The following is a 26,629-nucleotide window of genomic DNA, read 5'->3' as shown; positions in this document are numbered from 1 at the left end:
ACAAAGAAAAAAATCTGTCAACATTACACAATACATCAAATAAAAATGAAAACAGACATATAGACAAAACAACAACAACAACAACAACAACAACAACAAAAGACTAACAGGAACATATGGAAGTTCCATGCTGTAGATTTGTGACCTATTATTTTATACATTGCAAATGTGTTTGAGAACTTTCTATTAAAATGACTTTTTAGGCATGTTTTATAGGTGTGCTATTTAATTCAGTATGACTGGACCGCACAAGCATATTTAATAGCTGCTTATCTTAAAAATCTCCACGTGATTAAGCTACTATGGACTTTCTTGAAGGGCTTCCATATTCTAGTTGCATTACGTCATTCACACGCCGGTTTGGGACAGTCTTCACTCCAGTCTGCAGCCCTGGGGTCGCCACCGGCACATTTCCAAAAAGCCAGAGGGGTATTTTTGTTCTGTGGGCCACACGCTCCCCTTTTCACACCGTCCACTTACATTCCGGAGGTGTAACGGAGCGTCCGGCAGCCTCACACCCGCTGACCGTGTGGCGCACCCCGTTACTGAAGAGACCCCGGAACATTGTGTACAGTCCTTCCCAGCGAGATAACGTAATATCCCCCTATAATAAAAGATAATTACGTTATATTTTACAGTGTTCTTCTTTTTCAGAGTATGTACCACACATGTCACATGGTTAACTATAAATAAATTGTTGTTGCGATATTTGTATTGCAGCTTAATAAATGTTGTAGGATTTTTTTTTGTAGTTAATTTTAGTGACGTCCTCTGTTCCAGTTACCCAAACGGCTGTACAGTGAATGTCTATTTTAAGAAGTTATTTTTATACTCCGTTAACAAATAATGTGAATGGAGTCGTAACAAAAATCCATTATAAATACACCCCACAATACAAATAGACTACACACATAACAAAGAGACCGGTCCGGTATGGCCCTCCCTCCCCTCCCGGTTGGCGCAATGAACCGCACGCTCTCTCTCATCCCTTCCCGTCATGCAGCGCTCTTGCCTGCTCCTCCGTCGAGCCGCCATGTTGTCGGAGTGAAAGCCTGGGGTGTCAGAGAGAAACTGGGGCCGAAATCCGCGACCATCCACCCTCTCCGCCGGTGAGTATCGCCTCCTCTCCGGTCGCGGTAGCAGAGAGCATTATTTATTCACGCATCGGTATGGGTATTGTTGTTATGGCGGATACGAGAGGGGCTAAAGAGGAGAATTTCGTGAGGCTGAAGCGGCTGCCTCCCTTTCTGCTGCTTGCCTCCTTCCTCCCGTTGTGTCGGTCTTCCGCTCCAGACAGCTCTCGGGCCTTTGTTAGCATCCGCGTCACGGGGACCTGTGGGGTTGCAAGATCGGCAGACAGGTAGAGACCCCCAGGTGTTTATTGATACCGAAATGATAATGTTAGAGGGGCTGCCTCTGTTATAAACATTGTGTGGAGCCCGTGTTTGGCCACCGGTTCGCCCGGGCTGAGCTTGTGTCGGGAGGCCGTGTTATTGTTGGTAGACATGGGCAGTGAACCCTCCATAACAGATCCGAGACTGGCGTGAGTGGAGACGAATGCATGAAAAGGAACCCCCCGGTAACGGTGACGACCCCTTTCACGAAGCTTCTACACATTCCCACTCGTTTTGATGTGTCATGTCTGTTGGGAGAGAAATGTTTGGTCTGTGTTGAGACACCTAACGTTATCTCATGCTAGCTGCAGGTTGCCTGCTCGTGCTGTCACACCCCTGTCTGTGCCCGGTATGCGGTGGATTGATCCCCGGTATTGAATAATGATTAACCCAGTTATGTTGTGGAGCCCAGTTCCTGTTTCCGTGTGCCACAGGTTAAACTTGTAACGTTAGCATAACATGTCGTGTGCGCCTGGCTTTGGGGAATGGCTACAGTGTTGTGGATTTCCGGGTATTTCTCTACCTAATTCTGAGCTGTAGCAAAGGAAGAAAGAGCTAACATTTCCTTGTAGCTGAATGAAGAGTGGAGCAGGAAAACAAACACATGAGTCCATATGTGAATGATCACTTGGCAGGCTGGTTTGTTTTCATCTTTTGGGACTGTTCAGCCGGTCAGCTCGTGGTTTTTGTCTTGATGGAGGTGGTGTGTTGCACGGTGGTTTCAGCAGACTTGAGAGAAAGCTGCATGTGTTTGAAGATTCGTGGTGTCAGACACACTCAGGCAACGTTAATTACTGTATATGGCTCAGTGTAAAAAGAACTGCGTGTAATTTCCTCATGGCCTGTAGGGACACTAATGTGAAACCAGTAATTTTAACAGAGATTAGAGCTTGTTGGATAAGGACAGGTTGTAAAATACAAATTATATCCCTCTTACTGCTAAAAAACCACTGAGATTGTTATACTCATTGTTAACCACGACCAGCAAACAGATTAGTCCATGCACATATTTCTTTGATTTATCATTACTCACATAATGACTCTCTGCCCACCACCCTGAGACCCAGGTAAATGACAGGGCTAATCTGACCTTTTCAAAATAAAGACCCACCAGTTTGTTGTCATTTCTTTGAAATAAAGTCAGTACCTCCCTTGGGAAAACTAATTTAAAGTGATCCCATTTATGAAACACATGCCAATGTATGAGTTCAGTTCTAGAGAGGTGTTTGTTCAACTTTATTGGCATTTTGGAGGATGTAGTTTGTGGTGCTGCTGAACGGTATTGTGTTGCACGCAGAGGTGTTTCTAACATTTACTCCACCCTCATGGATATAAATGGGTTGGACAAAATATTGGAGGCACTTCTCACTATAGCGCAATGTAATTCAACGGTACCACGAACTGCAGCCTCCAAAAAGACCCTCTAGTCCAATCAACACTCCTCTTAAACGGCCACAGAAAACGGCACATTATAAACTTCATGAAGGATTTATTGCAGGGCTGCATTTGTTTTAGCTGGCTGTACCTAATAAACTCACAACCGAGCATGTGCCCTTGTGGTGGTGTGACACATTAGCTATAACAGTGTGAATTTCTACTATGACTTGGAGCGGCAATGTGTGACAGAGTTGGGACTGGTCCAATCCAGTATTGGTTCTTGGTACCTATACTGATGTAATTGACTTATCAGATATTGGGTCAATGTCACCGACCCACATGCCGATCCAGATTCCACAGTCTCCACAGTGCTGACAATTAAATTTGATAGATTTTTTTTCATAATGCAGATATTTATTTCTCTGCAGTTCTTGCACTTTTATTCCAAATATTCGCATTGGAAACCTGATGAAGGAGTTATCAATTTGTACTCTCTGAAATTCACTTATTACTTTTGAACTTGTGTATCGAACTCTACTGACGAGTAGTTCATAATACATTGCTTTGCTTTTGATATGAAAAGGAGTTGCCATAGCAGTTTGCACTCCTACACCTGTTTGTATGTGAAGCCTACTTAAGCGGCGGTTCAAAGTGCTTTGGAATACATTTCAATTTGATGCATTTCAGTATATTTAGCTGTTTCAAGAAGAGGTCCTGTGTGGTTTGTTAAAGCCTCATGTAACCTTACACATAATAATAACAATAATATTCAAGAGAAAAGAGCTCCGTTTGATAGTGGCAGATATTCAAATTCAGGTATCAGATCGAAAACTGAAAAAAGGTGGATCTTGCGTGGGTTTTCATAACAGCCACATTTCTGTAGGTGGAACACCTTGAACCAGAGGATGACACAATTGTGACTGCGTTGCAGATCACTGGGATAAGTGTCTCAGTAGTATTTCAGGGCTCTTAACATGGAGGTTATTTTATGAGATTCCTGTGTGGGCAACTGTTTTCTTTATGGTCCACTTCACTTGTGTAAGACCTGTAATGTTTGGTTCCAGCCACATGCTGCACTACAGTGTAGTTTACAGTATGTGTTGCTGAGTGCAGGCGGGCACTTTACCAGCCAGCCTCCTGGGCTGGCTGGTAAAGTCTTTCTCTAGTTTATATCTGTAACTGTTGATCCCAGCTGTCTTGTTCCAATTACCAGCAATTAAGTAGCTGTAATGGCAGGTTGCCACTTTGCTCCAAGAATATTACCCCATCTATTTTTCCATCAACACCAATGCAAATGAATGACAGTTAAATCATTCATAATTTTACACTGAACCTGACCATTTTCATATTTTAACCAACTTTACATAGCCACAGGCTACTGTTTACAAAAGTCATTTGTCTGTCATAGCTACAGAAACCTGTAATATTACCATATCCTTGTTTTTGCTGTAGTCTCCATTTTAGTAAGCCTGCTGTTAAATACGTTGTTTAATATGCCAGTTTTGTGTATCATGGACACTTCCAGCTGTAAACAGTAGAATAGCACTGCAAAAGTTGTAAAATGCAGATAAATATGTTTATTCAGAGGTTTTTTGTTGGGCATCAACCTTGCATTTAGCCACGCACTGTTGAGAAAATAGATTTGAAGCGTAAATTAAAGCTACAGGTCGCGGTTGCGCCTATGAGACGCAGCTGAGACACAAACCTACTCTGAGCCGGTGCAGACAGCTGCATAGATTGAAATGAGAGCGTATCTGTTGTGTGAGATGTGCGATTAAAAAAAACACGTTTGACACACTTGCGGTCTAGACGCAGGGTCAGACCTACCGTGTGATTAATATTAGTGCTCCTCACCCTTTCATGGTTGCATCTTACAATCTTATGTTCTTTGGGTCCTTTAGATGTAATTAGTTTTATGTTTATGTTAATTTCTTCTTCATTAGTGCTGTGAGACAGAGTGAAATGATTTCACAATGCACTCTTAAACATCTCAGCAACAAATCCCACCTTTCTGAATGTTTGAATGAAGCTGTTTTAGCGAGGCATTAATTCAAGTTTTGTGGTTGTAGTCTGTGGTATTATTCATCTTCAGAAAGGTAGTTTTTAATGCGCACCAAATAAACTGGGAACTGGGAGTCGAGTTTGACATTAAAACCAGTTCACAATACAATATTTGTTGAGACATTTCTTGCTCTTCTGGTGTCACCTGAAGTTGTAAAATGTGGGAGTTATTGGCTCTGTTTACATGAGATTACATAGTGCTTATACTTTCATTCACGCACTGATGTATGAGGGATTTATAGAACGGCAATACTGAGTGTGAACTCTGAACATAAACCATAAAAGGAAACTGATTCGACAAGCTGTTAGTTTTACGCCATGTTTTGTCTGCTGTCGATCTTTTATGGCTTCGGGTAGTAGGTTGGTTTGTTTTTGTCATGATTTCATTGCAGTGAACATTAGCTAATACAGTATAAACCAGCACGCCGGCACAAGACTTGCATGCTCATCTACATGTTCAAAACAAGATGCAGTTGCCAGTTTATTAGGTACTCTTTTGCATAACTCATGCAGTCAATACAGCAGCTTTGAGTGTGGTTGAATTGTGGTGCATTATGATGGAAGGTGTTCCGGGTATATTTTGTCTGTTCTCAGTTCTATACATGGAGCAGATGTTCTTTGCAAACATAATGACAGATTTATTGCAGCGGAGTAGAGTTAGACTACATTAGTTTTAGGCAGGTGAACTAAATACAGTGGAAAGTGAGCATGCAGTCACCGTCCCGAACGAGTAAATTCTATGTTAAATTCATCAGAGCTTATTTTACATGTTCAGTGTGATGATGGAGTATGCCATCGTTTGCATGTGACAGATGTGTTTCTCTCTCTGGGCAGGCTGTGGTGGAATGAGCAGTGTGTGTGTGTTGAAGAGGAAAGCAGTGCTCTGGCAGGATTCATTCAGCCCCCACCATAGAAGTACATCTCCCAGCATGCCCGTGGTGCTGAGCAGCGGAGGACATGCCCCTCCAACTGGGCAGACCCCTCAGGCCACACCCCCCAGCCAGCAGGTAAATCCCACCACCTTGACACTTTTACATATGTCGTATCTCTCACTGCCAACATGTGGCTGTCAGTCTGTGCTCCTCTCTGTGTCAGCCTAGTGAAAGAAAGTGTATCAGTACCATAAAAACAACCCAATAATGGCTGCATTATTGTTGTTGTTACAGTTTCTGAAATGTTGCATATGGATTTATTAGCCTTTCTATTGAATTATTAACAAGTGTACTTGTCTTTTTTTGTGTATCAAAACATAGAAAATGAGCCCCAACATGGGTAGGTTGTTGGTTTTGTCTGCGAATCCATGGTAGTTATTTTATATAACTAGCATCATCAATAGGTAGAGCTGGCCGAGCCTCTCATATCATTTAAATGCTCTGCTTGGCAGCGTTATGGTTTACAAGTAAATTAGTCCATCACTGAACAAAGAGTCGTACATCAGAAGGAATCTGTTCACATTGTTCAGCTGAATTTGGGCAAACATGGCTGAACTGTTTGAAGTCTCCCCTTAGTGTATGGTCACTAATTGTCAATTACCATTGCTTACTAATAAAAAAAAGAACCAATAGATCAATGAATGAATGAAAATAGTTACTTGCAACTGTCCTTAGGTTAGAGCTTTATTCCCCTGACCAGTGGTAATGTTGATGTTATACAGCCTTTCATAGGTGCTGCTTCTCAGGCAGGCAGTGTTCCTTGAAATGTTACTTTTTGATAACGCGGTTAGCACTTTAAATGACTAATCCTGGAAAATACAGTCTTGGTGCCTTGGTGAGTTCTCCTGCTGCACGCTTTGCGTGTGCTGCAAGTGACCAAGCCCAGCTGTTTCCAGGAAATGTTGACTGATTCTTTCATGACAGTTTCTTGTGGGGAAATTTGTGTTTACCCTCAAAATGAGTAGGAGAGGAAGCCAGCCTGAGCTTTGCCAGTGAAAAGAAATGCTCTCTCCTGTTTGGATGTGTTTGACTTCATGAAGAGATGATGATGAATTTTGAAAATGCATATGACAAATTATACTTAATATGTTGTCATAAGGACAGAAAAGATGCATAGAGGAATTTTCTTTGTGACCTGTGATTTAATGTCCCAGCAGATTTATCAAGTATCCACCTCAGGTTCTCTGCTAGGAGACTAAAGAATGAGCTTTTGTCATAGCAGCCCACAAACTGTAAAGCAGTCCTGCTGAAAACATGAAATCTTTTTATTTTGTTGTGTTGTTGGTATTTGCATTGTGATCTGCCCCTGATCTTCCTGCAATACATGATACATGTACTTGGCAGCTACAGTGACATTATATTGATGTTGTTGCTCATCTTCCACATGTATTTGAATGCAGGCATGCAGCTCAAGTTTGTCGTTTTCTTTTTTAAATCCTCCATGCAAAACACTGTTAAAAGAACTGAAAATTCTGGCTATACCTGCATGTCTCCTGTTGTTACTCAGACACACTGTGCTCGCTACTGTTGCCAGTAATTCCAGGATAATATGCACGTCTGTCTGTGTGTGTGTGTCTCTAAGGGTGTGGCGGGTGCTGGACGTTCCCAGGATGATGCCATGGTAGACTATTTCTTCCAGCGGCAGCATGGTGAACAGCCCGGCAAACATCGCTGGCCCACTGGAGACAACATCCATGACAGCCAGGTGTGTGTGCGTGTGTGTGTTGCACAAGTGATAACATGCTATTGCAGCACTGGTGCTGTTATTGTATTATGTCACGTACTATTGTTTGCTTGTACAAAGTTCGCAGAAACATTTCTACACGGAAATCTTCATTCTTAAAGTGAATTCCTGTGTAAACATAAAATCATCCCATAGGCATATTAATGTAAGTAATTCTGTTAGTAAAATGCTCAAAGTGTCTGGGTTGAGGGAGAATGTTGAACACACGAGCATCAGTGGTCATTTAATGTAAAGAAAACAGGCACAAAGTACAAGTTTTAATTGAGGCCAATTTGAACAGTCTTTTTACTCTTTAAAAAAGTGTTCGAGGCAAACATTTATGAAGGTAATTACTTATTAACACAGGTAATTAAAGTTGAGTTTATAATTTATGGACTATGAGAGACACAACTTGCCATTTTTCCAGAGTCTCACTGGGCTCTCTGTCTGCAGGTGCGGTCCATGGATGAGCTGAACCATGACTTTCAGGCTCTGGCCCTGGAGGGGCGCGCCATGGGAGAGGTGAGACATCGGGGTGGACGGTCGCGGTCACATATGGTCTAGAAGAAGGTTGCTTATGTGACCGTGTAGTTTAAATACCTCCGTTGATAATGGAGCTCTGGGCATTCAGGACGAGTTAAGTCCAAACTTTGGATTCAACTCGAGGTCAGATGCGACGTCAGCAGTTGACTTGAAAATGGCAGCACTGTATTTTGTGACTTGGCCACCTGGCTGAATAGACGCATGATGGATTGCTCACAGAGAGTCAAACCTGAATAACAGGAAAAAGAAATGGATCAGCTGCTACGTGGAAGGCCTTTGAGCCAAAAGTAGTGTGGACTTGTGTTGGTGTTGTTTTTCACAAATGAAAAGCTCTGAAAGATGAGAACAGGCTGAGCAGAGACACTTATAAATTTAAGCTGGTTGGACCGGCTGTTGGCATTTATTAAACAGCTTATAGTCAATAATTCTGTTAATGTTGGACAAGTGCCTACAATTAGTTTTGGCTCATTGAACATAGCCCTGATGTATATTTATGTTTCATATCGGGTGAATATTGTCTGGCTGTTATAATGAGATGTGCAAACATGGATTTTAAGTTCACATGAACCAAGAGTTTTTGCTTCCTGCTGCTGGAAGATGGTGATCACAGTATTTTACAGAAACAAGGGCTTTTTATAGCAAGAAAGGTGCTGACTGTGCGAGAAAGTGAGGAGAGATATGAATGGAGATGTGGAGAGAAAACAGATGAGCTCCCGATAAGATGCTGCAGTCTCTCAGAGCAAGCCCAAACTCGTTAAGTAGAACTAGTTAAACCATTAACTGATGAAAATAACAAGTCATAATTGCTTTATGGTTGCTCTTGGAGACTGGCTTCAGTTGTGTGGTCATTTTGTTTTTGCTCCACTCATCCAGTTCGAATGGCCTGCACTTGTTTGTTTGGGGTGCAGTCGGGGGTCAAAGTACTTCCAACAGATGTGTATATTCCTGGAAACTGCAGTGCAGCGCTGACAGCTTAGGACACACACACGCACGCACGCACGCACACACACGCCAAAGTAAAAGCAAAAGACATTCTGAAGGTTAGTAAGATTTGAGGACCTTTCTCCTCAGACGGCCAGTTGTACAAACTAAGCACTTATATTTCTTTTTCCTGTTCTTCAATGTGCTTGAAATATGTTTGTGACCATTTTTAACCTTGTCTTTTTTTTCTTCTTTTCCCTCTGTGTCTCCTCCCTGTTGTCCTCTGTCTTTGCAGCAGCTGCTAACTGGTAAGAAGTTCTGGGAGTCAGATGACTCTGGGAAGGATGGACCAAAAGGGATCTTTCTGGACCAGTGGAGGGACAGTGCATGGGGTGCCTCAGGTACAGGCCTGGCTTATGTTGGTGATAAGGTGGCAGACGGTAGCCTGTTGAGAATGCAGGAGCTTTTGTGAAACATGGCATTTTATTTTTTTCACAAGCACATCCACAAACCACAGGAACAATCGCTGTCTGGTGTTCAGAAATATATATTTAGATTCCTGTCAGAATCAAATGCAGATGGCAAAGTGAAATCACCCTCATGTTCTCCCAGATGATGAGATTGTTTGATTACTGCTGTATCATATCAGCACAGTTCAGTTATTTCTGCAAGTATGATGACAAAAGAACTTTCCCTGCATTTCAGAATCAGTCTGGCACGTCACTTATCAGTTCGTAGCTGCGGAGAGAGCCGTGCATACATTTGCAGAGTGAAATGCTTCTGGTAGATTTAGCTTTAAATTGTGCATCAGATGGCATATCTCTTGGACTTTGCTTTCAGGACAGTACAAGACAGTCACGTTTTCATGAAACTGTTGACATTTAATCTGCGTTTGGCCGCTTTGCAGGTGACTCACTGTCACATACAGTATCCCATAAAATGAGCAGTTTCTGACGTGGTTCAAGAGAGCTAAGAGGACAGAAAGAAGGAAATGCACTAATGCAAAGTAGTTGGGCTCCTGCTTTTTCAGACCTTCCTGGTAACTACAGTCTTGACTTGTTGGGATAATAAAATGTGCAACAGTGTTCCAGCTGAATATGAAGTTATTTAGTTCAAAAATCAGGTTCTGTTAATGGTGCTTATGTGTTGGAAGGTATCACTTTCATGCCTGAACAGTTCATGGAGCAAATGTAGTGTTCTCCCCTGTGCACGAATGTTATTTAACTGTCCCTGTTTTTCTCATCTCAGATCACTCAGTGTCTCAGCCAATCATGGTGTCCCGTCGGCCAGGGCAGGGTTTCCATGGCGGCGGTGAAGTTGGGGTGGGCTCAGTGATGTCACCGCGCTCTGAGAGTGGAGGGCTAGGAGTTAGCATGGTGGAGTACGTCCTCTCCTCCTCGCCAGCTGACAAACTGGATTCCTGCCTCCGAAAAGGACCCTATGTAAGTCCTGAAGTCTGTCCTCTTTCTGTCCATCAGTGTTGGTCTCATCACTCATGTGTTACATAATTACCCTTTGATCTCTTTCTTTCTCTTCTGCATGGTTTTATTTTTGTTTGTCCTCTGTCAGCCAGTGATTGTCAAATGGGGACATGTCTTTTGCCTTGTCCTTGTCACTCTGACCTTCTCACTCAGGCTGCCATCAGTCACTGTCGGGTTATCATCACTGCTATATTTCAGGTTTTCTTTTTTACTCTATCCACTATATGTCTTGTCTTTCTCCATCACCCAGGGCCAGAGGGATGGAGAGGTAGAGGAGGAGAAGAGGGAGAAGCCAAAGGCAACATTTGAAGGAGAGAAACTGAAAGAGTTGACAGAAGGTGAAGCTGATGTTATCGGCGACGTCATCAATCCCAACGGGCTGCCTGTCCAGAACGGCCTCGACGTGGACGTCAAAGAGTTTGGGTAGGACTCAGGTTTCAATGTAACAAAAAACAGCTACAAACTCAGGCTGAAGTATTTCTTGGTTTGCTAACAGCCATTAAATATAAACTGATCTCCTCCTTTCTCACCCCCATAGTCGTCCCCAAGGCAACATGCCTGCCCCTGGCCCTGAGGGTGACCTGCTGGGTGGTCCTGGGGGTGTAGGGGCTGAGGGCCTGACACCCCTGGGAGGCGGTGGAGGCCCCAAACCTCCTGAGGACTTCTCCGGCGTGGAACAAGGTGGTGTCACCATGGACCCCATGGAGTCTGTGATGGAGCCGCTTCAGTTTGACTACAACTCCCAGATGCAGATGGACTCTGCGCCCACTGTGGGCTTATTTGATTACACCAACCAGCAACAGGTTAGAGCGACATGCTGCAAGTCATGTATGAACATTTGTCATTAGCGCTCTGAGACTCCGCTCAGGTGTCATTCACCTGTTGTTCTGTTGTTTGCAGCTGTTTCAGAGAAACAACGCCCTAGCAGTGCAGCAGTTAACAGCAGCCCAGCAACAGCAGTATGCCTTGGCAGCAGCACAGCAGCCTCACATTGGTAAGAGGCTGAGTGTGTGTATGCATGTGTGGACGTGTGAGCAGGAGGACTGACTGCCAACATCTCATTTGTTATTTGACATGTATTTTACATTTCATTTGACACATTGTCTCACTGTCAGCGTGCTCTTAACTGACCCAGATGAAAGGTGTTTTTTTTAAACGCCATTGCTCTTATTTTTATAGCCTTTCCCATCATGCCTGTTGATTTACTTTATGTTTAGCAGTTTACACACCAGTTTAGTAGTGATGAGATCACTAAATACCACCGTACATCACTAAATACAGCTCTACAACAGAATGGAAAGTGTTACCTCGTGATTTAATTTCACAAATGAAACATCACGGCAAACATAAGACTTGCAGTGTCCCATAAGTTCTAGAGTAAAAATATTGTTTTTGTTGTGCTTGTCGATCAGTACCAGCGGCTCAATGGGAGCTGCAGTGTCTAGTTTTTCATTCTGGGGCAAAAGAGCATAGAGGTTACAAAAAACATGTTGTTGCAGCGCTGTGGTTACTGATTAAATCTGGATTAATATTTCTCAGGTTTACTCAAAGGCAAGTAATGCTTAGCAAGCCTGAAGAGCTTCTCATTTGTGGTCATGCACTAACCTCAAATCTGGAGCGCTTCATTTGCTGATTGGTATCTGCATCGTTATTATGCCCCTGAAGTGATTATCGTGTTAGCCTTCATTCACCGAGTTTGTATGAAAACCTTTGTCTCCGTTCAACTTTTTCAACTATGTGTTCCTCAGGTCTGGCTCCAGCATTTGTGCCCAATCCTTACATCATCAGTGCTGCTCCACCAGGTACAGACCCCTACGCAGCTGGACTAGCAGCGGCAGCCACACTCGGTGAGACGTGTGTTTTTATTTGGACCCTGAGCAAATTCATGTTGATGAATTTTCCACAGTAAGGAGATGCATAAACACTGACACAGTTGTCCCATCTCACCTGTATTGTTTATTTGTTTGTGTCTAGGTCCAGCAGTGATGCCTCCCCAGTACTATGGTGTGACCCCCTGGGGGGTCTACCCTGCCAACCTTTTCCAGCAGCAGGCGGCTGCAGCCAACAACTCAGCCAATCAGCAGGCGGCAAACCAGGGCCAGCAGAACCAACAGCAGGTCAGTCTGCTGCTCGCCACAAGACTGGCATTCTGAGTGCCGCTGGCTCCAGATGTTTCTCTCGGAGCTCTCCTCATGTGCCAGATGAAATGTGCTTTCAGTCTCACTGCTGCTCTACTTGGAACTAAAAGTGGAAAACCCTTCGTTGCCTGTGTGAATTATTAACCAATCAGCAGGAACGCTTCATCTAACTGCTCTTCGTTATTTAGCCCAGATTCTCTCATATATGCCAATACTAGTAGAATATGCTCTAATCCTGGCTATTCATTATAAATCACCACTTGTCTCTCTGTGTGGGCTCATTGTTTTGGACATCAGCTACAAGAGAATATGAGCATGACAGACATGTCTCTATCTCCAGTACACTACGTTTGTTGTTGCGCTGTTCTTGAATTGATTTGCATATTGATAATGACAAATGCCTCTTCTTTTTCTTACTTTGTAAAGGTGATGCGTGCTGGGGGCAACCAGCGACCTTTGACCCCCAGCCAAGGTCAACAGGGTCAGCAGAATGACCAGCTGGTTGCAGCAGCAGCAGTCAACTCAGCCCTTGCCTTTGGACAGGGGTTAGCAGCAGGGGTCCCTGGTGAGTACGACAGTCTGCATAGCTGGTTTCACTGTTTTGGTAAACCTCAGTTACATTTGCTGTTACAGCACTGTTTCCAGATGTCTTGGTCATACGTATCCAAACAAGAGGCACGATATTTAAATCCTGACTTCTTTTCTTGCTGTCTCTCTCTCAGGCTATCCAGTCCTGGCCCCTGCAGCCTACTATGATCAGACAGGGGCCCTGGTGGTCAACACTGGCGCTAGGAGTGGCCCTGTCCGCCTCATGGCCCCTGCCTCTGTCATCATATCTCCTTCCGCAGCACAAGCAGGTAAGATGGCAGCACACCTAGACTCAGCCAAATATCCGGCCCGTGTCTGTTGTTCACGGCAGCCGACAGGACAGAGAAGGTTGTCATGCACACAAAACAACGGATTGCACGTTGTGGTCTTTAAAAATATCTTTTGAATGTCCCGACCATCTAGAACATGCAATTAAGAGATTAAGAGATTGTACCTTCAAGTGTAGCCCTGGACTTCTAGAAGGACTTCCCAGAAGTCAGTGTAGTTCATGTCAATTCAGGGACATCAGGGACCATTTGAGTTTACGTTAATATCAAAGATAATGCAAAGACTTGTTAGTGATTTTGAGAAGTTTGAAAAATGCCTTTGTGATGTCTTCGTCAAATGAAATTCCTGCAGTATGACCATTTACTGTTTGTGTGACTGTTTACTCAGAGTGAAGCTCTGAAATCACTGTTTCTGTTCTCCCTACAGTTGCAGCAGCAGCAGCCTCCGCCGGTGGTGCCAATGGTGGGCTGGGTGGTGGAGCCAACGGTCCGTTTCGTGCCATGACGTCCCAGCAGCCTCAGCAGCAGGGCGGCCCTGGTGGCGCTCTGGGAGGAAGCTCCTTCTACGGATCCTCCTCCCTCAGCTCCTCCTCCCAGAGCTCCTCTCTTTTCTCACAAGGTTCTGGCCAACCTGGACCAGGTTCTGCCTCTTTGGGCTTCAGCCAGCCCACCTCCTCATCCCTCGGTGCCACGCTGGGGGCCACGCTGGGAGGCTTCGGCACTGCAGGTAGGAACTGACCATTCCCACCAAAGTCTCAAGTAATTAATGTTTCACTGTTCCTCCAGATACCATGATCTAAATTACATCTCTGTCTCCCTCTAGTGGCCAACTCAAGTGGTGGCAGCGGTTCCAGACGGGACTCCCTGACAGGCAACAACGAGCTGTACAAACGCACACCCTCCAGTCTGACCCCGATTGGCCATGGAGGCTTCTATAACGGCACCTTGGGCTTCAGTCCTTCCCCAGGCCCCGTGGGCATGCCCCTCCCCAACCAGGGCCCCTCCCATTCCCTCACACCCCCACCTTCCCTGTCCAATCACAGCTCCTCGTCCAACCTCAATCTTGGTAAGTGTGTATGAAAGTGTCTGCGATGACCTGTGTCATTGATTGTGTTGTTTTTCCACACTAATGCCATTTGAATAGCGACTTTTGGCAAACACAAAGCCAGCACTATGTGTACATGCCAGTAATACACCAGCTATGACTGTCGACATAATTTGCTGCATGTGTCAGTTGGTTGGTCTCACTCTGTTTGAGCATTTGTAGGACACAGCTGCAAAGGCTCCACCAGCTTCACTGCAGCATCAGTTTAAGTGTAGTGTTGTTCCTCATTTCTTGAAGCTAAACACATGACCCAATCTGGATTTTTGAATTTGACTGAGTTTTTGTAGACTCAGGTGGTGTAGCTTTCAGGGTCCGCACAAAATCTTGAAAGTTTGGAGTTGCTTGATTTTAACAGCTGTGTTACCAAGGTTAGAAATATGTTTGAATTCAAATATACTGCTAGAAAAAAAGCTTGATTTTCAACATAATCTGGTTGTTCATCCAAACAATCACTCATATGTACCAGAAAACACACACATATCTACATTTATTTAATTAATTAATATAAATATAAGTACACATGCTTTAATGAATGTAAGATGTGTGTCATTAGATGTTAAGTTACAGTTTGTAAAGTAGTGTTTTTAAAAGTCTTACCTTGCTCAGATCAGCTGCTGTTCCAGTTAACAAGATTTTCCAAACTAAAAGAATAAAAACGCGACAGCAGATTTGTAATGCAGCATGTTTTGAGGGATTTATTGCTGGCTGAGACTTTTGTTGCTTCCTGTGTGTTTCCCGTGATTGACAGTTGGCAGAGTCAACTGCACCACAAACATTCAAGTGTGATGAAACAACAATCAAACAAAGTGACAGAGCCAAGTCGAGACTTCGTAATGACTTTGATAAATTACCTAGCGTTGCCAGTTTTCAGGTCTTTAGAGGTGTCGTACTACGCAGATTAGAACTGCAGTAAACAGAAGCTTTTGAAGGGAGGGAACTGTACACAGTGTCGTGAGGATATCAGGGCTCAGACACTAACTGGATTATTGGATATACTCGCAGGTTTTATATCATTTTCCTCCATCAAAATTTAAGGCAAGTATTTAGCTACAGCTGGTGCAGATGTTGCTTGAGGATACTCATATACACTCAAACAAGTAAATCTAATGCAGTTGAATACATGAGTCTGTGTTAACACTATTAGAGAGTTGTTCAATTTTCTGTGTTTTTGAGGCAATAGTTTGTGTTGTCACTTTATTGGATTGTAGTTTACTGTTGGTGCACACGAGAAATTTCTTTCCTCAGTGTTGGCCATCTTTGTATTTGAGGCAATGCTGCCATCCAGTGCCGTGTTTCTGCGCTGCATAGCTCTGATGTCATTTTCATGATACTGTCTCCAAAGATGAGTACTGCAGTGTCATCAGTAACAGAAATAATCCATGTTAACCCATGCAAGTAATCGTTGCAGCAGCATTTAACCTTTAGTGAAGTGACAGAGAGATTTATTTTCTCCCTGCTTTTAAGAATCGGCATGCACCGAGGCAAACTAATAAAAAGCTCTTTTAAAATGTCTGACTTGTTTTTGGCAGTGTCGGATGTACATTTCGCCACCACTCTGGATATTTGCATTGTTTTTGGCTCAGTCCTTGTGTTTCTATGAGATTCTTCTAGTTCTGAAACTTTTCTTGAGTCTGAGCGTTAACGGACTGTTGCTCAGAATTTGACCAATGCCAGTTCCAACAATCACCTCCCTGTTCTCTCTAACCCCGCAGGAGGCCTGACCAATGGCAGTGGGCGTTTCATCTCTGCAGCCCCAGGAGCAGAGGCCAAGTATCGCAGCGCCGCCAGCTCAGGCTCCTCCCTCTTTTCACCCAGCAGCCAGCTGTTTCCATCGTCACGGCTACGCTACGGCATGTCCGATGTGATGCCGTCAGGCCGGAGCCGCTTGCTGGAGGACTTCAGGAACAACCGTTACCCCAACCTGCAGCTGAGAGACATCGCCGGCCACATCATGGAGTTCAGTCAGGACCAGCACGGCAGCAGGTACACACACGCAAACATCACTTTAACCTAAAGTACACAGGACAAAAAACACATCAGTAAGACACCAATAGAACTTTAGGATTCTGTGCACAGCACAGACACAGCTCTTATAAGGTTACCAATGATTTACTGCTCGCCGCTGATTCTGGACCTTGTTCAATTTTAATTTTGCTCTTGATACAGTCGACCTTGATATCCTTTTAAATTGCCTTGAAAACTGTGTTTGCATTAAGGACACTGCTCTTGCCTGGTTTCACTCCTACCTCTGTCAGATCTTTCTCTGTGTAATGGGAGAATTCTCCTAAGGGTGGGTGGTATACAGGTTTCGTCACCGGTGTTACGTTCTGCCATGACATGGCAATACCATCATTACCATGACAGCTGTTTTAGCATTAAAATAACATGGTTCACTGTGGCTCCCATAACATTGCAGGTAGAGGGTTACATAGGTATTCATAGAACTGGAGTTCTATCCAAAAACTTCTGTTTTCCTCTCTATAACACCAACTCTGGCTGCAAGAACCAACACAAAAATTACCACCTTTTCTGACCATCCAAGGAAGTGACGACCCCATGAATTGACTTGATGGAAATGTCCCCACAAGAACAACTGTAAGAGTCTTAAGCTATATGTGTGTGCTAATCAATGCACTTCAGCCTTTGGGACCAATGCAAAAGTGCATTGATTAGCACACACATATAGCTTAAGACTTTGGGACCAATGCAAAGCAGGATTCACTTCAAAACAAACGCTCAAGGACAGTCGATACCAGCTTGGAAACTTAGAACCTTTATTTTGCTGGTGATTCTTAAGTAGTATTTAATATTGAGGGACAGCCCAGAGAAACTGTGAACGTTAAGCCTCGTTTCAAGCCAGTTGGATAACCAGAGTAGTAGGTTGGATGTGTGAAATGTTTTTCACGTTATCTCAGTTATCTCCACACTTCATACTGCAACACAAGCTCAGCTGGTTTTGCTGTTCCAGGAAAGGCCCCTGTGCTGCGGGCCGCCGCAGTATGTGTCTGTTGCTGCTGTATGTAAATACACTTGATAGACATGACCTGTGATACACTGACTGCTGTGGATGCCAAGTAAATGCTGTTTAGTTGGCCTTGTCTTAACTCTGAGAATGAATCACATTACATTTACTAATTAACCTACACTATGGGCCAGGCTACTCCTCCCAAAACACAAGTAAGAACGGGATCTTATTTTCATTCCTATTTGGAGAAATAAACATTTCCATATTTTAGTCTTTTTTTTTTTTCTTTACGTCAAGCGTTGTACCTGTTTTGACATGCAACTCACCAAGGTACTACAATCATGCTCTCTGCAGCTTCGGAACATTGCAAAAGTTTCATTTTATCTAAAGCGGACCTTGAAAAAGTCATCATGTCACGCTTTCATCTCGTCACGTCTGGATTATTGTAATTCTCTGTATTCAGGGCTCAACCACAAGGCCATCTCCTGTCTTCAACTCACTCAAAACTGGGTCACCAGACTTTTAACAGATTCTAAGAGACAAGACCATATCACCCCCCATCCTTGCAATGCCACTCTGGCTACCTGTTAGTTAAAGAATTGATTTTAAACCTTGACTCATTACTTTTAAAGCCCTACATGGCCTTGCTTCTGCCTACGTCATAGATTTACTCGTGCGTACCCAATGAGCCGAGCCTCAGCCTGCACTCCTCAGGGCTCTCCTAACTGTTCCCACAGTGTTATGGGTTAACACTGGAATCTACATTTCCTATAATGCAACCTAAGTGTGTCATCCCCGATACATGCCCATATCTATCAAACTTGAAGTGCCCTGTTTTCATTGCAGGATTTCTGTTCGAACTTGTTTCTCTCCAGGCTCAAGCTGAAATGATGCGTGAGTTATTTTCTCACACTTGACAGAACTCCTGCAAAACAGGCAGAGTGCCCTTTTAAATTTCTGACATTTCGAAATTTTGATACCGTCCGTGGTCACCAGATCTTTGTGTTGAATATCAATGGATGTGTCTCACAGTGCGGTGTGGGGTCGCTGTTTTCGGCTTGACAGCTTTCACCGCATTTCCTTCGCAATTTGTCGACTTTGATCTCAGGCAGCCCAGAATCTCAGCGCACAGGTGCTTTAAGGCAGTGCTGGAAAACAGCCCTGGTCAAGTGCACAGTTGAGTCCTGGATCAAATCACAAAGATCAAAGAAAGTGAGCAGGCTGGATTTGCTAACGTCTCAAAGTTGTACAAGGCCATACTTTCCTATTTCAGATTCATGCTCTTCGATAAGATACAAGTATAGACTCCAGTTACTCTGTACCTCTGAATTAAGCCTTGGATTTGACAGAAATATTAATGACGCTGCACACAGACATAAGTATTTGTATTGATAGCAGAAAAAACATTGATATGTTACCATCTCTGCCTCTTCCTGTCATACAGTCCAGAGATGTGCTAATTCGGGGGCCAAGGGGCCCTGGTGGCCACTCTGGGGTCCTGGTTTCTGGGTCTGTCTGGGTTAAACCAGATGCAGACTTTTCCACTGAAATGATCTATTAATACGCCATGACGTCTTCGAATTCCAGACATATTCTTCCCTCAGTCTCTTCAGCATCACTCCTTTTTTATCTCCGCCTTTTGCCTGGCATCCATCACTTCACCTCACAGGCTACTTGGTTCACTCTCGTTGTCTTTTCTCCACTTTGAATTTCATCTCCTTTTGTCTGACTGTTCCCTCAGGTTAAAGATATGGGAGCAGCGCTCTGTCTCTGTACATCTGTTTCATTTTATTGCTCTCTCACTGTCTGATGTGTTTGTCTTCAAGTTCATCCTAACTTTGTGAATCCCCTTTATATACTAAATGGGTTTTAGGAGAGCAGGCAGCATACTTTCTCATGAGGCTTTTATATATTGCAAAAGCTAATGAAAATGAAGAATAACAAAACAAAGTACGAAGGTATCTGTGGCTAATATAATGCTTATCCTCTCTGTCTCTTGAAGGTTTATCCAGTTGAAATTGGAGCGAGCCAGTTCAGCAGAGCGCCAGCTTGTCTTCAGTGAGATACTGCAGGCGGCCTATCAGCTCATGGTGGACGTCTTTGGAAATTACGTCATCCAGAAGTTCTTTGAGGTGTGTATGGAAAGTCGGATCACTGTTATCAAAGAGTGCCAAACTTGATTTGAGTCACCAACATTAATTTTGTGTTAAGATTTCAGTGCTTCTCGAGAGCTGCACCTGGTTTCCACGTGCTCTGTGGCCCGGGTGAATGTGTAATGTGTGCCGTATTGTCTCATTTATTATCGAATGGATTAGAGGATTTACAGGCTCATTTTGTGTCTCAGTTTGGCAGCCTGGACCAGAAGCTGGCTCTGGCAGAGAGGATCCGAGGTCATGTGCTGTCACTGGCCCTGCAGATGTACGGCTGCAGGGTCATTCAGAAAGCTCTGGAGTTCATCCCCTCTGATCAGCAGGTCATTGTAAGTACACTGGTTCTCATTGCTCTATTAAAGTGAAAACAACAGAAACAGACTGCACCTTTGCACCATAATGACCTTAATTGTACTTACCCAGCCATTGCCCTGCTGTGATTTTGAGTTGTTTAAAAAAAAACGGCCAAATATCCTTCGAAGTTTTGTCCATGTGCTCGTAATTCAGTCCTGAATGAGGGTGTATTGCTCATGGATCACTAATTTCTGTTTATATAGCGGAATGCTGCATCGATAAAGAGGTGCGCACCTCACTCTGAAGTGGCATTTTTCATCTACATTACGGGTTTTATGTTGGAGCTGCCTCGTCTAGCAGCAGGTTCCTTGCAGGCACTCTATCATCAGCGATGAATGAGGCTAATGATGCCACGGTTTATATGCAAATGTTGAACTGCAGGTGGTAAGATAAATGTAGGTGCATATCAACAGGAAAGAATTTTGCTTAAATTCTGTGCTTTGGGGCCAAGGTGTGTGTGTGCGTGCATGTATGCGTGTGTGAGAGAAGGGTATCCATCTCTCCTTAATGGGCCTCAATAGATTTCTCCAGGGCAACTGTTCAAAGCCCAGTGTTATTTGTTGGGCTGTGAGCCACTGTGAAAAATGGAGACTTTTGAAAGTGCTTTCAGGCAATATTTGACTTCTCACAAACAATTACATGTCCCTCTCCTCATTCTCCCTCTTCCTCCGCCTCTGTAATCCTCCTCCCTGCAGAGTGAGATGGTGCGGGAGCTGGACGGCCATGTGTTGAAGTGTGTGAAGGACCAGAACGGTAACCACGTGGTGCAGAAGTGTATCGAGTGCGTCCAGCCTCATGCGCTGCACTTCATCATAGACGCCTTTAAGGGACAGGTGGGTCCACATTCAATCACTGAAGCCTGTCGGTGCTTGGCCGACATCCACACACACATACGTTTACCGGCATGCACTGGCACACCGTCGCTGCCTTGAGGCACCAAGCATATTGTCACCGCCGAAGTACATAGACACAAGTACTCGGTCCTTCCCAGGGACAGGGTATGTTGCCATGGCAACAGAAACCTCAGCCCAGTGGCAACAGCCATCTTCTATCCACCAGCTAAATGTTACATTAGCATAAAGTGTTAAAAGAAAGATTTTTAGTGCTCATGCATGCGCCCTTTGTTAAATCCAAATTAATGGTTTCAGTTCAGAGGAGTCATTTTAACGGTGAATCTCACTGACGTGTGAATGTTTGGCTCCTCACACGTTTGCATGATGTGCAACTACATGTTTTCCACTCAGTGGCTCATATTTGTGTGCGTAGCCATAAGCACGGCAGGAATTTGCTTACCTCCAGGGGTGGGCTGGGTGTGGGAAAGTATGCCTGTGATCACTTGGTGCTATAATCCAAGGGACTTTCTGCACCTTTAAGTGTTTGAGCGAAGGTAAGTTAGTGTTGTGTTGAACTCACTGAGCTCCAGCACCACTTGGTGTACATGTTGAATAAGTAAAGATGTGCAATTATGTGCGTCTCTCAGGTCTTTGCCCTCTCCACTCACCCTTATGGCTGCCGAGTCATCCAGCGCATTCTTGAACACTGCCTTCCTGAACAGACGCTGCCTATACTAGAGGAACTCCATCAACACACAGAACAGCTTGTGCAGGTAACACACACACACACACACACACACACACACACACGCACACGCACACTCTCTGCCGTCTTTCGTCTTCCACCAGTTATGTTATTCAGGGTAATGACACCTCATGTTGGCTTAAATAAAGCTTCTCTCAGTCCAGATTTTTGAAGTTGGCTGTTCGTTTCTGACATCAAAAGCACCAGCTGGTGTCCTCACGTTTTAGCTAATGTGTCTGTGTGGTTTGTTTTATTTAGGACCAGTATGGCAACTATGTCATCCAGCACGTTTTGGAGCACGGCCGAGCTGAGGATAAGAGCAAGATAGTGGCTGAGATCAGAGGCAATGTACTGGGACTCAGCCAGCACAAGTTTGCAAGGTAAATTCCAGGACTAACCCTCACGAGGTTTCGCTCTCATCTTCCCTCCTCCATCGGAAAAAAAGGTTTTTCTTCAGTTACAATTTCAGCCAGACTTTGCTCTTCTTTCTAAACATGTCTTCCCTTTTTTCTCTAGTAACGTGGTGGAGAAGTGTGTGACCCATGCATCACGGGCGGAACGGGCAGTGCTGATAGACGAGGTGTGCAGCCTGACTGAGGGCCCCCACAGTGCCTTATACACCATGATGAAGGACCAGTACGCCAACTACGTGGTGCAGAAGATGATCGACGTGGCCGAGCCCACCCAGCGCAAGATCGTAATGCACAAGGTAAGTGGAAAGAAGAGCATCGTCATAGGCGTCCCATCAAAATGCCGGGATAATGGAGGCTGTTTTTACGAGAATTATTTATAAACTCCTGCAAATGGAAACCTTGCACTAGACAGATGTGACACACTGGATGATGCTGTATTGAGGAGGAGAGGAGCTTTCGGGCATGCAGCGTTCAGTGTTTCAATCAATATCTCATTTGAAATATATGAGAAAGTAGTCGTTTATTTTCTGAGCATAGCGGTGTGTTCAACCCTTTCATTCAATGATTGAACATGTGTTTGTAGGTTAGAGTGCAAGCAAGGCGAATGCAGCGTTCAGCGAAGGATATCACATCAATTCAAAAGACTTTCTCTGTTAAATGTATTATTCTAGATTATTCCAAATTATTGTGTGTGTGTGTGTGTGTGTAAGTGTAAAAGAGGGACCACTAAAACCCATTGAAGCATAGCAAAACTCAAAGTAATGTCTTAAAACTGATTATTTTGACCATGATAAAATCGAAAAAAGCATCTTTCTGTCAAGTGATCCCTGATTTCCAAATTAATGGGTGTTGGTGTTTGAGATTTTTGTTGTTTCTGTGGCTGTGCTAAACGCCTAAAGGGGCGTGCTGGATGTGCTTGCTGTCCGCATCCATCCTGAACCTGTTCCACATGTGTGTTTGTGCGCAGATCCGGCCCCACATTTCCACCCTGAGGAAGTACACGTACGGAAAACACATCCTGGCCAAGCTGGAGAAGTACTACATGAAGAACGGCGTTGACCTGGGTCCGCTCTGTGGCCCTCCTAATGGCATCATGTAGACCGACCTCCCCTCCCCTTCAGTCTGAAATCATGTCTACCACCTTATCTACCCCCACCCCACCCTGCACCTCACCCTCCTAAAGCTGTCATCCTGTCATCCTCCTGCCCCTGTCTGACCATTCAGAAGGCATCGTTCCCACTTCCCCCTCCCAAACCCTTCTGACCGAGGACGTCGATTACCCCTCGTACCCCTGTTTCCATGACAACCCTTCGGGAGGAGCCTGTTGCTACAGGCAGCCTTAGTTTTTGTCAGATTTTGTTGCCCCTCCCCCATCTGAGCCCAGGCCTTCTGAACTGGGGGAGGGAGGGCAGGGAGTGGAGAGAGGTGAGGCCTGTTCCACTCATCGCTCCACTCCCTCCTTTGTTTGTTTGTTTGTTTGTTTGTTTTTCCTTTAGTTTCCTCTTCTCTGATGAACTCAAAAATCATTTCACTTTTTGCTACTGCTGCACACACAATCCTAGTGTCCCCCTCCCCTCCTCCCATCCTGGCTATTTACCACTATGAAATGGGACGAGTATTTAATTTGTTTGACGTCACAGAATCATAGAGGAAAACACACACGCACACGCACACACAGACACACAGACACACACACGCCATCAGCTAACCAGCAGACAGATCATTTAGCATGGGAGATTCGTTTTCTGGTCTTGCTTCTATAAATATAACGTGTATACTTGGTGTAGACCTTTGCATATATATATAAATATATATATAAAACTTTGTAGTTTTTCTGGGTTTTGATGTTGAATCTGTATCTATAATGTATCCTAGTAGTGACCACATACTTCTGACTGTATAATTGTACATTTGTAAACCCTTGTAATGTAAAAGTGCTTTACCACCCTTTTTGGTATGAGATGAAAAAAGAAAAAAAGCTCACTCTGGAAAAAAAAAATCTTAGAAAAAAAAAAAACCTGTGCATTTCAGTGTATATTCTCACCTCCTTGGTTGTGACATATGAGTTGTTGTATATTGTAAATTGTAATATCAAATTTTTGTTTTGAAAAGCCCTTTCTATACAGCGTAGTACTTGTACAAAGATTCGCCACGCTTGGTTTTATCTTTATCTTGTCACTGCTTAACTTAAGACGTCGATCTCCCACTGACTCCCAATTGGACACGTTATGTTAGACTTAGTGGTGTCTTCTGGTTTATGTTGAAGGTTTTGGTTTTTTTTGACCTTTTTTTAAGATCTTTTTATAGGAATGCTTTACCCCATGAAATGTGTCATGTGTATGGGTATGCTGTCTGGGTGGGAGAAATAACTTTTACTCATTTAACCCCTTCTCCCCTCAAAACCCCTCGATTACCCATGACTGTTTTCAGAGGGGTGAACCCATGGATTGTACAGAGGAGATTCTTGTGTTTTTTGGCATTTCTCTAGTGCTGTAAGTGCTGTATCATACTGTCTATGTCCTTTTGGGTGAGAGAGGCAGCCCGCCACAGCGCGGTGTACATTTGGAGCAGCCTTGTGTATATTTACTACGAGCACACCTGTAACCATATGTGTATAGTTAACAGAACCTGTGTATGCTTATTGCCTGGGCAACTATTTTTTGTAACTCCTGTTGTAGATTGTCTCTAAACAATTGTGTGATCTTTATTTTGAAACCAAACTGAACAAAAAAAACTTTGAAAATTTAACCGTCTCAAATGTGCTTCATTGTACGTCGCATGAGTCACACGCGGTGAAGAGGACGCAGCAGACAAACTGTTTGATTTTAAGTGGCAGTTGCACAGAAACGGATCAGGGCGTGTGCGCCGTGGTTTCTGTTTCAGCCGTATGAATGAATGCGTCGACACTCATGAGTCAGAGCAGGGGCTGGGGAGCTTGCTCCTGATGCTCCAGTTTCTTCATAAATGTGACTGATTAACGAGGCTGGCATCTTAGCATGGCGTGGCCCTGACGAATGGCAACCAGCAGTGATCAGTTACCCTAATGACTCCCAGTAAAGAAGAACTAAAGTTTCAGTCATGGATACAGATAACAGTGGCTATTACTTTGATCCAAAGGCAATCCAGGTAATTATTCATATGATGGCAGCTGGATGAGCAATGGTGAAAACCTTTCTGTCATCACTCTGGGCAGAAGTGAGAGAGTATTGGTGTTTGAGGAGAGAACAGAAGAAAGCTAAACCCACACAATCACTGCCCTTGATTATTATTCTTCTGACATGAGTAATAACCCCAAAGTTTGCAACAAGAGATTATCAGACTACGCCACCGTGCTGAGCAGGTGTCTGAACAAAACACACCACCGGCGGTCTACTGAGGAAACGCGAGGATAAACTAAACCTGTCCAGCTTTTGTCTGGAGCAGAAACCTGCCTGGATGTTACTTTGAAAAACAAGTCAGGTTGGGTGTGATGCTGGTGGCAGTGATCCCATGGCTTTGTTGATTTCTTAAAGCGGATAATAATAAAGCCTGGAGGAGTGAGGGTGCAGCACTTGCAGTGATTTTAAACCACCTGAAAAGTAAGTTCGGGCTGTGGTTGGCTGCAGTAGGCAGACCTGTAGGCTGTTTTGTTATGGATTACCAAGCGGATAATGATGGGCGACTTACCCTGGACTCTGACACACAATAAACAGGCCACAGCGGCCCTTTGGAGTCAGGGCACAGGGACAGCTGCCCACTGATACCTGCTCTGTTTATGGTAGTTTGAGTCACTGCAAAGTTGTTTGATAAAAAAAACCAACCTGAAGGTGGGTCCTGTCCTGGCTCTTACATGTCTGTCTTTTAGATGGGCAGCTGTGTCAGAATATACATGATGACAATGATTTCACAAAGAAATGGCACAGAATAAAACAAGTTCAACCATATAAATGTATGTCTGAAGCATTTCATTTATCAGATAGAAAGTTATAGATCAAACTCAGGACATTAGGCTATATTTTACCAGCCGATCAGATGCCGGTTTTGCTAGTTTTATAGCTGTAACATCCCCAGCTGTCTGACAAAGTTGTTTTGCAAGGTCAAACAATGGCTTTTCCCAGATCCTTCAAGAGAGTTTGAAAACAAAACAGTTTGAGCTGCTTCATCCAGTAAAGGGTATTTTGTCCATCTGCTATGAGGCCAAGAATCTCTTTCAAGATAAACTGGAAAAGTAGCTGCGGCATGTTAGCAAAGTGTAAGCAAACATGTACCAGTCAATTTAAGGTGTTGGCAGGTTTCAGTTTTGATTTTTCAAGGAGGCCTTTTCAGTGGCTTTAAACAGTCATTACATGCTGTGTCTGAGCAGAGGCTTGCGCATAAATATTAATTCATGTTACACAGGCACAGGTGTGAGCTCATCCAGGATTTAAAAAAAAAACGTCTGACCGTGACTCAGCCAATCACAGCGGAGGACCGCAGCTGATCGGTGAAGGTGTGTAATAATGGCGTGCAGCCAGTCGGAACCACCTGAGCGCAAAACAAAAGGCTCAACCTGGAAGCAGCCCTGAACGGCTCGCGGTGCGCAGCGCGCCTGCCTCGCGCATATGTGTGGTGTGTGTGTATGTGTTTGTGTTTAAAGGGCT

The 26,629-nt window shown here is 44.1% G+C and overlaps 1 protein-coding gene across 2 annotated transcripts; it reads left to right on the top strand.

The window, feature by feature from the left end:
• The first annotated feature begins 1,010 nt into the window (after positions 1-1,010).
• On the top strand, positions 1,011-24,758 carry pum1 (pumilio RNA-binding family member 1). 2 transcript variants are annotated; one of them, XM_076754368.1, is made up of 23 exons: positions 1,011-1,109; positions 5,667-5,839; positions 7,347-7,469; positions 7,941-8,009; positions 9,247-9,352; positions 10,200-10,393; positions 10,683-10,855; positions 10,971-11,235; positions 11,333-11,426; positions 12,181-12,279; positions 12,407-12,549; positions 12,997-13,135; positions 13,293-13,427; positions 13,873-14,172; positions 14,269-14,511; positions 16,263-16,533; positions 19,518-19,647; positions 19,860-19,994; positions 20,715-20,852; positions 21,500-21,625; positions 21,856-21,977; positions 22,114-22,306; positions 22,978-24,758. In XM_076754368.1, exons 2-23 carry the CDS (start codon positions 5,678-5,680, stop codon positions 23,107-23,109), a joined length of 3,492 nt encoding a protein of 1,163 aa, XP_076610483.1. In that variant the 5' UTR covers positions 1,011-1,109; positions 5,667-5,677; the 3' UTR covers positions 23,110-24,758. The 2 variants fall into 2 exon arrangements, with proteins under 2 accessions (XP_076610483.1, XP_076610482.1); XM_076754367.1 differs by having other exon boundaries at positions 1,020-1,109; positions 9,250-9,352.
• Positions 24,759-26,629: the final 1,871 nt, after the last annotated feature.

Source organism: Chaetodon auriga, chromosome 17, assembly GCF_051107435.1.
Source record: "Chaetodon auriga isolate fChaAug3 chromosome 17, fChaAug3.hap1, whole genome shotgun sequence".
Classification (NCBI taxonomy): Eukaryota; Metazoa; Chordata; class Actinopteri; order Chaetodontiformes; family Chaetodontidae; genus Chaetodon; species Chaetodon auriga.
This window is presented reverse-complemented; position numbering and strand designations above follow the sequence as displayed.

Coding starts and splice junctions, on each gene's coding strand:
- pum1 (XM_076754368.1), top strand. CDS start 5,678: ATGAGCAGTGTGTGTGTGTTGAAGAGGAAAGCAGTGCTCTGGCAGGAT. Junction 13,428..13,872: donor TCCTTCCGCAGCACAAGCAG/GTAAGATGGCAG, acceptor TTCTCCCTACAG/TTGCAGCAGCAGCAGCCTCC. Junction 14,512..16,262: donor CTCGTCCAACCTCAATCTTG/GTAAGTGTGTAT, acceptor CTAACCCCGCAG/GAGGCCTGACCAATGGCAGT.